This window comes from Ciconia boyciana, chromosome 1 (genome assembly GCF_034638445.1).
Source record: "Ciconia boyciana chromosome 1, ASM3463844v1, whole genome shotgun sequence".
Classification (NCBI taxonomy): domain Eukaryota; kingdom Metazoa; phylum Chordata; class Aves; order Ciconiiformes; family Ciconiidae; genus Ciconia; species Ciconia boyciana.
This window is the reverse complement of record NC_132934.1, coordinates 135,896,809-135,911,017: the sequence shown is the minus strand read 5'-3', so window position 1 is coordinate 135,911,017 and position 14,209 is coordinate 135,896,809. Positions and strand designations below refer to the sequence as shown.

Below are 14,209 nucleotides of genomic sequence, written 5' to 3'. Positions count from 1 at the left end.
CTGCCCTCCCAGGTGCACTTGAATGCTGTATAAAATACATGCGGACAGACTGAAAAAACCACCCCAAGCTATTTTTCCATTTTTCAGTTTTTCTAAAATTCTGAATTAAACCAAGATACTGCATTTTTACCAATAACTTAACACCTTACATAAATGTTACGTATACCTTTCCTTCCACAGTAATATAATATACCTGTAGAAACGATAACACCTATGAATCCAAATGAAGAAAATTGTCTATTTTTAGTCACTTTAATACTGTTTGCCACAGGACAAGACAGCTGAAGACATGGATTACATGGCAAGAGAAGTTCGGTTAAGGAGTCAGAGAAAAACAGTTAAGTTTGCTCAACTGGGAAATAAAAAGGAGAAATTAGCAAAGGTGGACCAAAAAAGGGATGATCAGTTAGCCCTAGAAAAATATGAGATAATGAAAACACTCCTACTGAAGCCAGAGGAATATCAAAAGGTGTAAAGAACAGAATATAGGATGCAGAGAAAAAGAACAAACAGGAAAAAAAATTAAGATCATTACAAAGAAAAGGTCAGGCTAAATGATGGAGAAATCTTTCTCATGTAGGATCTACAAAACTGGCACTCAATAGGACGTAAGCAAGAAGGAATCGCATCTTTTAAGAGAAAGACCAAAAAACAGACTTTCGGTTGCAGAGGAGATCTGTTGACCTTCTTTCACAATCAGCCGGCCAGATAGTAGGAAGAACTGTACAAGTGCACAATGCTCAGAAAAATACAAGAATCTGGCAATTAGGTGATTTCCACTGAAATTCTCTTATCCCTAAAGGAAGGTGAAATTCCAGTAATACTGAAGAGCTCTCCAGGGGTGTAAAAACCCATGAGGGAAGTTTGACCACTTGGAAGCAGTCACAGGAATGTGATTCTTCCAGAAGGACAAGCTCCATTTGTGTAGTAGCAAAATCACCCTCCTGGCTTCAGAACAAGACAACTAAAGACTTTTAGTTAAATGATGGAGTCATTTGAGAAAAGCTCATGTAATCTCTTAATCTGCTCTTAGTGTACAAGAACACTAGGAAAATTACTGCGGTAGATTAAAAAAAACCTGTCAGTGGGAAGATGGCTGAACAGCATGGTGGGAAGTATTAATACGGGTGAAGGTGGTAGTCAGGTAAGCCGTAACAAGATCTGTTATTTCTGAAACGTATGGTATTTCTGAAACTACAGAAAGGTGAGCAACATAACATAGGCATGAGAACAGATATAACACAATGGAAGAGCAATGACAATGCAGAAACAGGAATCTCATCTTTCTTCCCTCGCTGTTTTGGGCAGCATCGTTGTGAGTTGAATGAGATGGATTATGCAACTCCATCGATTGACTGGAGTGAACAAGTCAGCCCTCCATAGAAAAAACATGCCTTATTGAGAACTTCTGCAGGATGCCGAAACTACTCCATGAATCACTCTAGCTTTCAGCTAATTACTAAATTGTCAAATGAAAATATCCAGAAAATATATTAATTCTTCAATAAAATTGTCATGAGACGGTGAATGAATAGAAGTAGCTTAGCTAGATCCTCCAAAGAACTGGAAAACTAATGTTTATATATCCTTAGTTTACAAACATGCAAGGAGCAAGCACAAAAGAAAAGTCAGTCCAGCTTAGAAGACAACTTACTTTCACTATGGTTCACCTAACTTCAGCCAACAGTGAGAAATGTCACATGTGACCTGAAGAATTTGGCAAGGAAATAAAGATTAGAGGGATCCTCTCCTCAAAGAAATTAAGAGGTATTGGTCTATTCTTATGCTAGACACTTTGAATTACAGCAGTGTATTTCTAATGTATATAGTTGAGAGTCTGAATATCAAATATATTCAATCAAAGAAAGACAACTGGGGAAAAAAAGGAGACAGAAACCCTATCTCTCAAAGGGAAGAGATCAGAATAAAGACATACAGAGAGCCTAGTTATTTCTTTTCTATCAGTTTGATCTAATAAATGGCACGACTTCCCATACAAGCCTTGCCTCATTTGCTTCCTTAGCTCAGCACACTTACAACACTCCTGCTTTTAAAAAGGGATGTATGTAGTGACTCACTGCTTGCTCTCACACAAGCAGATGTGGGACTCATCTCACCTATCCGTCGCCCACTGCACCACGCAAGGTCTGGTTATCTAAACTCCTGCTGCTGCCTGGGCAGGAAGACGGCAAATTCCAGCAGGTAATTAATTTCCTCCCCCCGCTCCAACGCCTGTGCTAGCAGGGGATGGCTCCTTCTCTAGATGCATGCCATCAGCCCCTCCCGATTAAGCAACCAGCTTAAAGAACTAGCGTGTACTACACAACCAGCTTATGCACAGCTAAAGTTCAGTGAACCCCACACAAATATAATCCCCAGAGTTATGCCAGTGTTGAAGCAAGTCAGAATCTGAAAACAATCCAATCTACCAGTTAAGTTTACAGGAAAAATGCATAATTTCAGTACAACGGTAAATTCAGATGTCTAACCGCATCTTGCCCTGAGTTTTCTTCCCTTAACAAAAAATACCCAGTTTTTATCCGACTATGTCACTGCTAAAGTAATTAGGAAAAACTGTGGAAGTCAACGTACTACTGAGTGTCATAAAAGATGTACAGCAAATATGCTGAGACTAGTTTAATGATAGCAAATCAAACATTAAAAATATTTACATATTTTTTAATTTTAAAAAGTTTGTAAAACCATTTTCTTTTGAGATTGATTGTTCTTACATCTATTTACATAAGTCTGTATTTTACTGGAGCATCAAAAAGATGCAATTTTACAATTATTTGTTTATAAGCCTAAGCATATATGAAAAAAGGACTAGCAAAGATAAATAAATATGAAAAGGGGAAAAATAAGTTTATTTTTAAAAGATGCAGAAAAACTTGATCACAAAAATAAGTACATTACAGTGTAGTTACCTTCTTACAGATCTATCCACATCCCCTAAAACACAATCTGAAAGATGAATCTTACATTCATACTTTACCTGATACTTGTTCAGGTTTGACACACAATTTTCAATTATCAACACACTGTTTATACCTTAATTCACAGTGTCTGCTTATAACATATTGGAAACACAAGTTCTCCTTGTGCCTGTGGGATGGAATTTCACTGCAGATCAGTGGTCCCTTCTATGAAAGGGGGGGAACCTTCTGTATAGAAGGGTTTTGGGTGTTCCCTCCTCCTCCACAGAGGTGGCTCTGCTCTATGCAAGATGTAACTCAGTATCACTCTCTCTTTGGTAACATTTCCTTAGTATTTCACAATGATCAAATGTTACCTAAAGCACAACCGAAACACTTCAGATTTTTTAAATAGTTATTTTACTCATTTCTAAATACATATTCCTAAAATACACTCATTATCTCTGTTTTTTTATTATTGTGATTATTTTATTTAAACATTTCCATTTCACCCACTGACACTTTTTAAAACTCTGAATGATTCAGTGACATCAACCCTTACTCCACTGCACAAGGCTGGTAAGTGAATCAGTCCCACAAAGAGTTATGCGCAATACAAGTTGCACTACTTGAGAAACACCATATTTGTAGTTAAACCAGTTATGGATTAAATTTTTGTGGCAGCTTGTGCAGAATGTTTTGTAATCATTGCCTTTCTCATAAGAAGTCCAACCATGAGTGATAGGAAGCAGCAATATGGAGTATATTTCTGTACTTTCTAATTGTATGTTCCCCCATATTAATAAAAAAATATCCATTCTTTATGGAAAGGTAAATAAACTTCTAGATAAACTGTAAATTTGCCTTGTAAACAAGCCTGTAACAAGGTTTTATTATGTTATGAATAAGTACACAATGTTCCATAAAAGAAAAGTGAGAAAGTATTTTGAATGGATTGTCACAATCCTGTTGAAAATTTGATTTGTTTGTAGATGTTGCAGGAAACCAAAAAGAAATAAATCAGAATCAACAAAATATTATTAAACATATAGAGAGAACATGTCCCTGGAATGATAATCACTATTTTTAAAAAGTTGTTGCAAACTTGAATGTTATTTTAAAAAAAAAAGTAACTTTGAAAAGTAAAATATTACCTTAATTCCACCCATTTATCCATAATCTGGGTGGCACCATTTTAGCTGACCTCCACTTTTAATGTAGAGTTTGAAAAATTCAAATTGTAATACAATGCATATTGTACGCTATAGATCAAAGGCTAAAAATTCTAGTAAAAGAAAATAGACTTTGTATATGGCGTTTATTTCACATTACCTTTCTGTGTTTCATGAAAATATGTTCAATGAAATTATAAAATGTCAGATGTTAGGGTAACTACATCTCTACACAATCAAGATGATATTGACAGAAGTTGTGTTTTAAATACTGCCCTTCAACGGTTTGGAAACAGTATTTTTGTATTGCACAGTTTTAATATTAATACAGTGTCCAATACTACATAATACTCAGAGTCATAAAATCCTAAGATTTTTAGTCTTCAGTGATGCTTGAAAAAGAAATTAACCCAGTGCATTAGGCAGGGGGGAGTTTTAGAGGTGGTTAACATAAATGAGATAAATGCCTCCTCTCACACGTTCGTATGTTGTGCCACATATTGTCCCAGGTATAGATTACATAGGACTGCTAACAGATGCAAGGAGACGCTTCCTTTTTTTTTTTTCTCCTCTCCATGAAAAGCATACCTATTGGTTATTTCCATTTAAGGGATACCTTCCCAAGATTTCACTTGCAGAACCTGCCTGACGGTGTCTCTGATGTGATCTAGGTGCAAGCATGCACACTAAACACTGTCCCTCCCAGAGATGGACTGAAATGCCATTTTGGTCATAACTAAGGGAAAGGGGGAGGAAGGGGAAAAAAAAAAAAAGAGGGGGAGGTTGGGGGGGGGGGGGGGAGAGAGAGAGAGAACACAATAGTGCTTGCTAAGCCTTTCACAGATTTCTCTCTCACACGCGTGCACACACAAACACACGTGTTACTTCACACTTTGGCATAGTCTGCTGGAGGAGTTTTCAGGCCTGAGCTGTTTCTGAAGGCTATATTACCTCTAAATAATATAATTTCTTCACCTATGTACTTTAAAAAAATGCCATAAGCTTTACATGACTTTCACATGTGTGAAAGTGAAAGGGACAAATATAGCACCTCTAAAAATATCAAAAATTCATTATGGAGTTTTGATTTAGCAACAGGATGATCTAATTTTGACTAGGGAAGAACTTCAAAATAATAATGCTATGCAGGCAAAACACTGTCACCGGGACACAACTGCTAGAACTAAGTCTCTGAAATTTCCATGGTAATGGACTTCACGACTAATTTCAAGTGCCATTTTCATCTTAGGAGAGAAAAGGTGTGTTTTGTTGGGTTTTTAATTACGTATTTTTAAATAGGTCTCAAAATAAAAATCATAGTAAATATCAGGAATTAGCAGGGACTACTGTAAGCTAACCATTTTTGTGTTTTGCTTTCCCAAATACTACTAAAGTTTACAGTCAGTTTCTGTAATATTCAAGTTGTTGAGAAAAATCTTGTATTTTTGCCTCAAAGGCTTTTGACACATATAAAAACCCATGTTTTCCTCCCAGTTTTAAGTGCAAAAGAGATGTCCATAAATTTGCATGAATCCAAAACTAAATTAAAACATAATCCTAAAGTGAGGTAGCACATTTAACCAAGTTTCTTTCCAAGAACTTCAGAAAGAAACTGAAGAATTTTAAGAGTAACGTCTCTATCAGCAAGCATTAAAACCTTTCGTGACTGATGCGTTCTTTTCTCTCCGTTTGAGCATTTTAGGAGCTTGGAAGTTCTTCTTTAACTCTTCCTTTTTTCCTCCCAAAATACTGTTTAGTCCATGCACCTTTAGGTCCTGTGGCATCTATTGCAACATCAATAATGGAATCTGGAGTCATCCACCTCAGAAATGCCAAGAAAAGGAAGTTCAGAACAGCAAAAAGAGCAAAAATACACCCAGTCACTGGGCCACAGTGAGACATTAGTCTGTTAAGTCGCTTGTCCATTGGTAAAACCACTTCATCTGCAACCCTGTCATACACCTAAATGGAGAAAAGACAGAAAGTAAGATCTTAAAACGATGTTGCTTCTACCTCAAAAATCAGGCAGTACTTTGTTGTCAGTGTGCAAAGTAAGTTATCTATTCCTAACTACTAGATGGGAAAAATACTACCCCAAAAAAGCTTTGCAGATTTTAAATGTTAATTTATGAGTACTGTTCTAGAAATTTCATTAATTTATTTAAGGAGAAAAAGGAAATGTTCTACTTTTTTGCAGACCCCAAGAGTATTTCATTAAATTGGAAGGCTGCATAATTTATCTCTCATGTAATGTTATAGAGAGAGGGTTGGGTTTTTGTTAATTAATTGAATGGGTTCTAATCTCGTATTCACACCAGTCATAGGAAGAGTCAGAACATGCAATTACTAGACTTTCAACACAAAGATGGATGAACTCATAGATGACTTGGCACTCTTCCAAATCTCTGTATTTGAACAATCAAGCAAATCATAATAGGATACTGATTTTTATTTAAAGAAACATTAGTAATGCTTAGTAAAATCCTTAAAATTGAATGAATGTGAAAAGCAAATACATGCTACTAGTGACTTAATAAACGTATTAACCACAAAAAAAAAAAAAAAGGTCCTGTGTTTCATAAAACAGAAACATAAATACCCACTACACACAACTCAAAAAAGGCTTAAAGGATACAGTTTTTTCCTTGAGAAGATTACAGACTTCATCCTACAGGTAACTTAACAATGAGCTAACAAACAACTTTTGTTATACAAACTGTCTTTTGTATAGTGTAAGTTCCATGCGTACTACTTTCAATTATACTAACATTTTCCTTCACAGAGTTTTGTTTTTTTTTAAGAAAGGGCTATAAAGGAAACTGAAATCTAAACTAACTTCTACAAAACCTTTGGAATTGAAATTTTGCTTGCATTTACAAAATCATAAAATGAATTGTACTGACAGTAATTGAAAACAATAAACTGGTTGTACATGATACTTCAAGAAGACTTATAAGAAATATATATCTGAGTACACGACAATGTAATTAAGAGGCATGTAATTCAGCTACTCTCTTGCCTAAAACACAGGGGCTGAAGTCAGAAGCAACAGATCTCCACAGGCATTTATAACATTATTGCAGTTAACATTCTTCACTAATGGCAGAGTTTTTATGCTGAAGCACAGTTCTAATTCTGAAATACGATTTCTAGAGTGTGATTATTTTTATTACATCCATAGCTTATGTAAATTCAGCTATGTTCAGCCTACTGACATTAAACTACTTCTCATAATTTTAAACCACTTGTTAGCACGTGGCAGACAAAACTTAGTCATGAACTCTGTCTTTTCCTTTTCATACACCTTATACAGCATGTTTTCCAGTTATGCCAGAAAAGTTACTTAATGTGAAGACTGGAAAAAAAAATACGAGTAGAAATGTAACTAAAGATCTATAGACTGCTCTTCAGAATATTTATCAGTAGTTATGGCATAGAAAAAAATGCAAATAGAAAAAGCCCCACCTATCTAGGGTTGGGGGGGGGGTGGGGTGGGGTGGTGAGAGAAGTATTTTCTGAAGCTTTTGAAACCATGTGTGTTTGATAGGAAACACTGAAAAATTACACTGAAAGATTACACAGATAATATACATAGTAGCGTTTTAAAGAAGCAGCTGTTTCAGAAGTGTACTTTATGAGAATTTAAAAGAAGTAGTTATACATACTTTCTCAGTTCTCTCTGCTACATTCCTCCATGTATAAAATGTCTTTACTTTATTATGAACAGTTTCTGGAGATGGTAGTGTTCCTGATCTGAGCTGGGCAATGGCTTTTTCTAATCCATCACACAAAGATTTCACGGAGGGTTCACATAAAATAATGAGATTTTCTGGAAGCACCTCGGGAATCCCGCCAACTCTTGTACTCACCACCTTTGAAAGAAACAAAAGAAATAGCACATATGCTGCATAATAATAAAATAGAGTGATGACACTGCTATAACACTGTTTAGATGCAACACTTAGAATGAATAGGGAAAAAAAAAAAATACAAGTGGTTGCCATGAAGGCAAAGACTGATATCATACTTTGGGAACTTTACCTGTATGTGAACTGAAGGTCTAGGCCCTAGAAAAGACCTAGCATAGCAGATTACCTTTAATGATGTTCAGAATGATTCTTTGGTAGCGTGATAAGTCAGAAGATTTGGTCTAATGAGTGTTTTATGAGACATCTTTCCTAAAGGTGTTTGTCACAGCACACAACTAAATCTATGTAACCAGATTTTGGACTTTCCTCCATAGTCCCTCATGAAAACTGTTACCTCTAGTTGGAGAGGCCAGTTTTACCACATGGAAGGGGCCAGTTTTACCACATGCACCTTCACTTTATGCTTTCTAGGCTACTGAACATTTACAAGAATTGTTTTAGAAGTTCAGTAATTTTAATCTGAATTATTATTTTTAAAGGGAAATCAGAAACTACTAGGACTCACATTATGCAATCATCTCTAAACAGCAGGCAACAATAAGAAAACTGCAGAACTTCTTCACCTCTAGAGAGGAAAACAGATGATGGGAATAACAACCACAAGTAGGTAGTAACTACTGTCAAAATATACTGGAGTGAAAAAAAAAAAAAGCTCCTCACATTTTCCATACTTCTTGTATATGAGATACTCTTATCAGTCTGCATTTTAAAAAAGCTTCTTTATATTTTAATGTGAGAGTCTGATTTCTTTATGGCTGCTGATTTAACTTTTTTTGAGTTGCCAGTGTGAGTTGTAAATTAGCCAGAAAGGGCTTTTACTGTTTTTTCTCTCTCCAACTCTTATCTTGAATCCCTGCATGGTAAGGCAAATACCTCCTCAGTTAATATAAGAAAACGAATGTCAGTTATTGGTGCAGGAAGAAAACAGTTCTAGTACAATGGTTTAGTCTGGTAATTCAATATGCCTGACTGACCAAAGTCACCCATGCTCATGAGCCTTTTTTTGCAACTCCTCTTAAAGTACTGTCAAAGTAAACCTTCATGAACATCAACTACCCCAAAACTCTGTAAAGGAGTACATACAAAATAGCATTTTGGAGAGGCAGTCTGGTTAGTTCAGAGAACCGAAAGTTAGCAGATCTACATGTTACTCCCAATTCTGCACAAGTTTCTTCTGGGAGCTTAAGCAGTTTCGGTTAACCCTTCTGTCTCAGCTTCCAGGTGATCTGTAAATGGGGATAATATTTGCTCACCTTTGAACAGGCAGAGCCTCAGATGAAATCAAATGCTACAAGCACATATTATTTAATCATGAACTTTGTTTAAATAGGATACATGCATTCTAGATAGTTGAGATTTTTTTTTACCTGTAAACCACAGCTTGCTGCTTCCACAATTGCCATACAAAAGGCCTCAGTGAGGGAAGTGTTGAGAAAAATGTGCCCCTGGACTAGAACATTTCTAACATCCTGGTGTTCCAAGGCTCCTAGGAGACGCACCCTGCATATAAAAAAAAAAAAAAAAAGAGATAAACCCTAGATTTGGACTGTAATGCTGTATAATGTTACACATATTCTGAAAAATGTACCAATGGTTCACACTTATATAGCGAGAGAAGGAACACAGACACATTTGTTCCATTTTCTCTAAATTTTTCCAGCAATGAAGAAAAGAAGACTCTGCTTCTTATTTTCACACTAAAAGAAACTTCTGAAAATAAAGTTGGGGGGAGAAGTTGCTCTGTTTGTTTTAATGGCAACTGCCTTCAAAACATTGCTACTGAGCTTCCTAGTTCTGTAAGAGAACATGGCTTCATGCAGTTAATTAAGATTTGTCATCCTTTCTTTGTTTAGACGTATGATCTGAATTTTCAATGTGAGGTCTGATCAATCTCAAAGTCGGGGGGGGGAGGGGGGAGTATTTAGGATACAATGATCAGGACCTATTATTTTGAAGAGATACTGGGAAACAGAAAGGGGCAACATAAGAATGATACTAACAAACAATTCTATTGTCCATCCAGAGGAAACACTGACTGAAGTACAGAACGGGCAACAGAAAACAGAGAAAAGGAAGTAGAAAAGTAAGAACCTTGTCCTTGCCACATAAAAGTGTCTTTGAACAGCAAGAAAACCCCAAATACACAAATGCATATGCATCACAGAAACATTTTGGTAACACAGTAACCCCAAAGGAACATGTTTGTAGTACCACAAGAACACATACTAGATAAGCACTACCCTAAAGAGCTTCATACTGCAGTAATAAAATAAATTACTAGCAGTCATCCTCACAAGCAGCAGTGACACGAACTAGCTGTCTAACTCCTTATGCCATATGGAGTACATGATCCAACCATCACAGTTTCAGAGAGAAATATGATAAATTTATGTCTAAAGTCAGTTTTTCTCTGACTCGAGTAAGGTTCATACAGAGTCTATTTCTGTGAATTAACTTGCAGGATCATAGTCCAACCCATAAGTGTTCAGTTAGTGTCTGGTCTATCTGCCTTGCCTTCAATAGTTCTCATCTTCTCCAGCCTCAAGTTTTTGGGGTTTGGGTTTTTCAGGGGGAGAGGGGCAGGCAGAAAGGGTGTTGCTGTTGTCTTCCCCATCCCTAACGTACATTGAAGGATCATAGACATGCACAGAACAAACCTGTCATGTAGCTGGTATCTTTCCCGGACTTCTTCCAGTACGATTCGTTTTGGTCCTTCTCCTCCAACTAAGAAATGTAACTCTGGATATTTCTGACAGAGCTCAGGAATTATACCACTAAGCAAATCTATACCTAAGAGTACAAAATTTAGGGCAAGCCGTTATTGTATTTGATTTTAGAACCTACCATGATGTAGCCTACTGCTATAACTCTATTCAAAAGAAGGGGAAAAAAAAAGTCTCCGTCTCTTGAAGACAGTTACACTGCTGAACACAAAATTCTGAAAAAAGACAACTTGTGATCTATTCGGAGACAAATACAAAAAAAAAAAAATCACTTAAGTTGCTGTTGCTTGATTAAATAAAAACCAGTTAAAACATTTCTAACAGAATATATAGATTAGGGACTAAATCATATCCCCAATATAAGCCAAACCTTCCATTCTACAAATTTCAATTTTCAAAATCTTCAATATTACAGAAGAAATACACCTCTGAACCCAACATGCACAAACTGAAATGTACATTTCTTCTTCTTGAATGCACAGACACAAAAGTTCAGAACGGTCACCTTACAACTCCCATTTAAAATCCAATCCATACCAGAGACAGAGCATAAGTGGTACCAAACAAGACCTCTCTTACCATATGCTAAAGAAAAAAATAACCAAAATAAACTTACATTTTAGCCCCCATTACCTTTTCTGTAAACAAGTCTGCTGACCACAACAATTGTTATTGTACTGTCATCCCTCCTTGTTGGGTCTGGAGTGAAGTCGGTGGGATCGACAGCATTGGGGATGACAGAGACTATGCGAGGGTCCAAAGCTGCTCGCAGCACCGTGTTCTCCTTACTTGTGTAGGAGACACAGATGATGTGGTTTGTATCGCACAGGGACACCGTCAGCAGTTTGTTGGTAAGCACCGAGCTGACATCCGCAAACCCAAACAGGGAGTGGTCCGTGAACACCGTCCGCAGCCCCATGGTCTTGGCGTGGAAGAGGGCGTCGTGGGCCATGGCGGAGAAGGAGCTGTGGGCGTGGACGACGGTGACCCTCTCCCGCACGAATATGTACCTGAGCAGGGGAAGGCTGTGGAAGAGCGTCGTCGCCGTGGACTGGTTGTACATCACCTTCAGGGGCAAGTAGTAGACTTTCAGCCCGTTGGTGAGGTAGCGGACGCCCTTCCGGCGGCCGTAGGCGTGGGTGACCACCAGGACCTTGTGGCCCCGCTCGATGAGGCACTGCGACAGCTGGTACACGTGGCTCTCCACGCCCCCCATGTTGGGGTAGAAGAAGTCCGACACCATGCAGACGCTGTGCGCCCCCCCCGCCGGGCCCCCGGCCGCCATCCCGGGCCCGCTCCTGCCGGGGGAACCACAAGGCGCCATCACTCGCCGGCGGCCGCCCGCGAGGACGCCCGGTCCCCTCACCGCCGACGTCCCCGCCGCCGCCGCCGGGCCCGGCCATCCCTCCCGCGCAGGCCGCACCGCGGCCCCCGCCAGCACCAGCAACACGCACCGAGGGGCGGCCGCCGCGGGCCCTTTAAGAGGGCGATCACCCCGGCAACCGGCGGCCGCCCCGGGGGGGGGGGGTGGTGGTGAAGGGGGGCGGGGGCGCGTGCGTCCGCGCGCGCGCGTGCACGTACCTGCCGGCCGCCGGCGCTCCCTGGGCGCTTCCCGGCGCCTTCCCATTTCCGGGCACGGCCGCCCGGTCACCACGGCAACCGCACCACTCTTCCTCCTTCCCCCCCCCCCATCCCCGCCCGGGAGCGGCGGGCGAGCGCTCCCGCCTCCAGCCCCTCGCAGCGCCGCGGCCAATCACCGCCCGGCGCCGCGTCACGCGGTAAAAGAAGCGGCCAATCGGAGCGGCCGTGGGACGTCGAGCGCGCGGCGGGGAGAGGGGACGTGACGGGAGCGGGGCGGGTCCTGCGCGCGGGGCGTTGTGGGGAGCGTGGGAGCGTGGGGGCGCGGCGGCGCGGCGGGCCGCTGGGCTGGGCTGGGCGGGGCGGGGCGGACGGGCCTTCGCCTCAGCCGTCCGGCCGGGTTTCCTCCCGGTGCTCTGGCCGTGCTGCCCGGCCCCAGGTCCCGGGGTGTCCGCTCTCCTGCAACAGCGTTGCCCTTGCTGTGGCGGGAAGCCTGCCTCCGCCGCTTGCTGTCCAAAAAATAAAAGGCTTGTACGCACAAAAGCGTAGTCCACAGTGATTAAAAAAGTGAGGTGCACGCTGTAAAGTGATACATTGCCTTAAAACTCCAAAGGCTTTGCCCTACCCCCATTGGAGAAGCTCTTCTGCTGTACTGTTTGGCTCAGTCACAGCTGGAACTCCTGAAATGTTCTCGAGTCTTTTCGCCACAAGTGCTGTAAGCTTGCCCTCGCTAAATGAAAATAACAATACCATGATTTTTACAGACTGTCCAGGAGCTCGAACTTTGAGAAACGTGGCTGGGTTGTGTGAGTTGTGCTCTGACACCCCAGGCTGGCATCGCTTGGCTGTGTATTTCTGTTCTCAAGGAGCTCTGCAGTCAGCTGTTAGCAGCTCCAGCACCGGCTCACTGCTGCTGACTGCCCAGAAGGATGTTACCGCACTAGGTTAGGGTTGTTCATGCCTTCCCTATATGTTCCCCAAATTATGTTTGGCACCTACGTCTCCTTGCCAAGATTTCTGATAAGACTTTTGTCAGATTTGATTCTGTCATCACTCCTATGCAAATATGTGTGTTGTGAGTGACAGTACAAGCTGACCTAGGCTGCAGTGCTGGCTGGATTCCTGGTTAGATTGAAGCTTGGACAGACGTGGTTTGGAGCTGCTGATCCCAAGAAGGACCAAGGAGGAAATCGGGCACTTCATTCTGGGACTGAAAGACGTGAAAGATGTTAGTGTGCTGAATAAGAAAAACATTGCTCGTTGTTTGAATTTTTCTCATGTGTTCAGAAAGGTGAAACCACTATTGGGAAATCTGACTTCATCATCAGGTGCTCTGCCAGGGTGGCAAGAACCTGAATTTCTGGATGAGAAGCTGAGTATGAGGCCAGAAAGGGGAAGGCTCCTCACCTGCAGCGGCAGGTATCCTGCTGTGAAAGAAGAAGAGACGGGGACCAGGGGGCCATAGGGATCCTAGTTCTCAGCAGAAACTGGAGCCTGGGTGTAAAGCAGTTGCCTTAAATTCCATCTAGGAAAAAAACCAAAGCAGTGCCAGCGTTATCCTATAAGTGTGAGGTTGTTTACCCGGTGCGCAAGACGCCAATATACACACAGGGCAGAGGTATTTTATTTCATGTCTGCGCAGAGATGGGTGCTAAGGTTTTAGCTCCACAAAGCTAACATGAAGTTCGGTCATGCAGGTACAGTATTTATACAGTCTAGTTATACCTATGCATAAGTAATTACACAAAGCAGTTTTCTATTGGTCTACATTTCTCTTATTTCAACTTAAAGCTACAGTGCTACTTTAACATTCTGCGCACGCTCAAAGGTGAGGGGTCTCTGCTTGGGCCAGGGTCTCCAGCTCGAGGGGTGTGACTTTTAGTATTATAATG

The 14,209-nt window shown here is 40.7% G+C and overlaps 1 protein-coding gene across 3 annotated transcripts; it reads right to left on the bottom strand.

Moving 5' to 3' along the window:
• Positions 1 to 2,832: 2,832 nt before the first annotated feature.
• Positions 2,833 to 12,416, bottom strand: PIGA (phosphatidylinositol glycan anchor biosynthesis class A). Of its 3 annotated transcripts, none has more exons than XM_072849387.1 (6): positions 12,321 to 12,416; positions 11,373 to 11,805; positions 10,674 to 10,806; positions 9,384 to 9,516; positions 7,753 to 7,959; positions 2,833 to 6,049 (listed from the first exon to the last, which is right to left on the bottom strand). In XM_072849387.1, exons 2-6 carry the CDS (start codon positions 11,800 to 11,802, stop codon positions 5,786 to 5,788), a joined length of 1,167 nt encoding a protein of 388 aa, XP_072705488.1. In that variant the 5' UTR covers positions 11,803 to 11,805; positions 12,321 to 12,416; the 3' UTR covers positions 2,833 to 5,785. The 3 variants fall into 3 exon arrangements, with proteins under 3 accessions (XP_072705488.1, XP_072705483.1, XP_072705482.1); XM_072849382.1 differs by having other exon boundaries at positions 11,373 to 12,037; positions 12,321 to 12,407; XM_072849381.1 differs by lacking the exon at positions 12,321 to 12,416 and having other exon boundaries at positions 11,373 to 12,307.
• Between the last annotated feature and the right edge of the window lie 1,793 nt (positions 12,417 to 14,209).

Coding starts and splice junctions, on each gene's coding strand:
- PIGA (XM_072849381.1), bottom strand. CDS start 12,063: ATGGCGCCTTGTGGTTCCCCCGGCAGGAGCGGGCCCGGGATGGCGGCC. Junction 7,960..9,383: donor CAGCAAGCTGTGGTTTACAG/GTAAAAAAAAAT, acceptor TTTCTTTCAAAG/GTGGTGAGTACAAGAGTTGG. Junction 6,050..7,752: donor TAGCAGAGAGAACTGAGAAA/GTATGTATAACT, acceptor TTCTCCATTTAG/GTGTATGACAGGGTTGCAGA.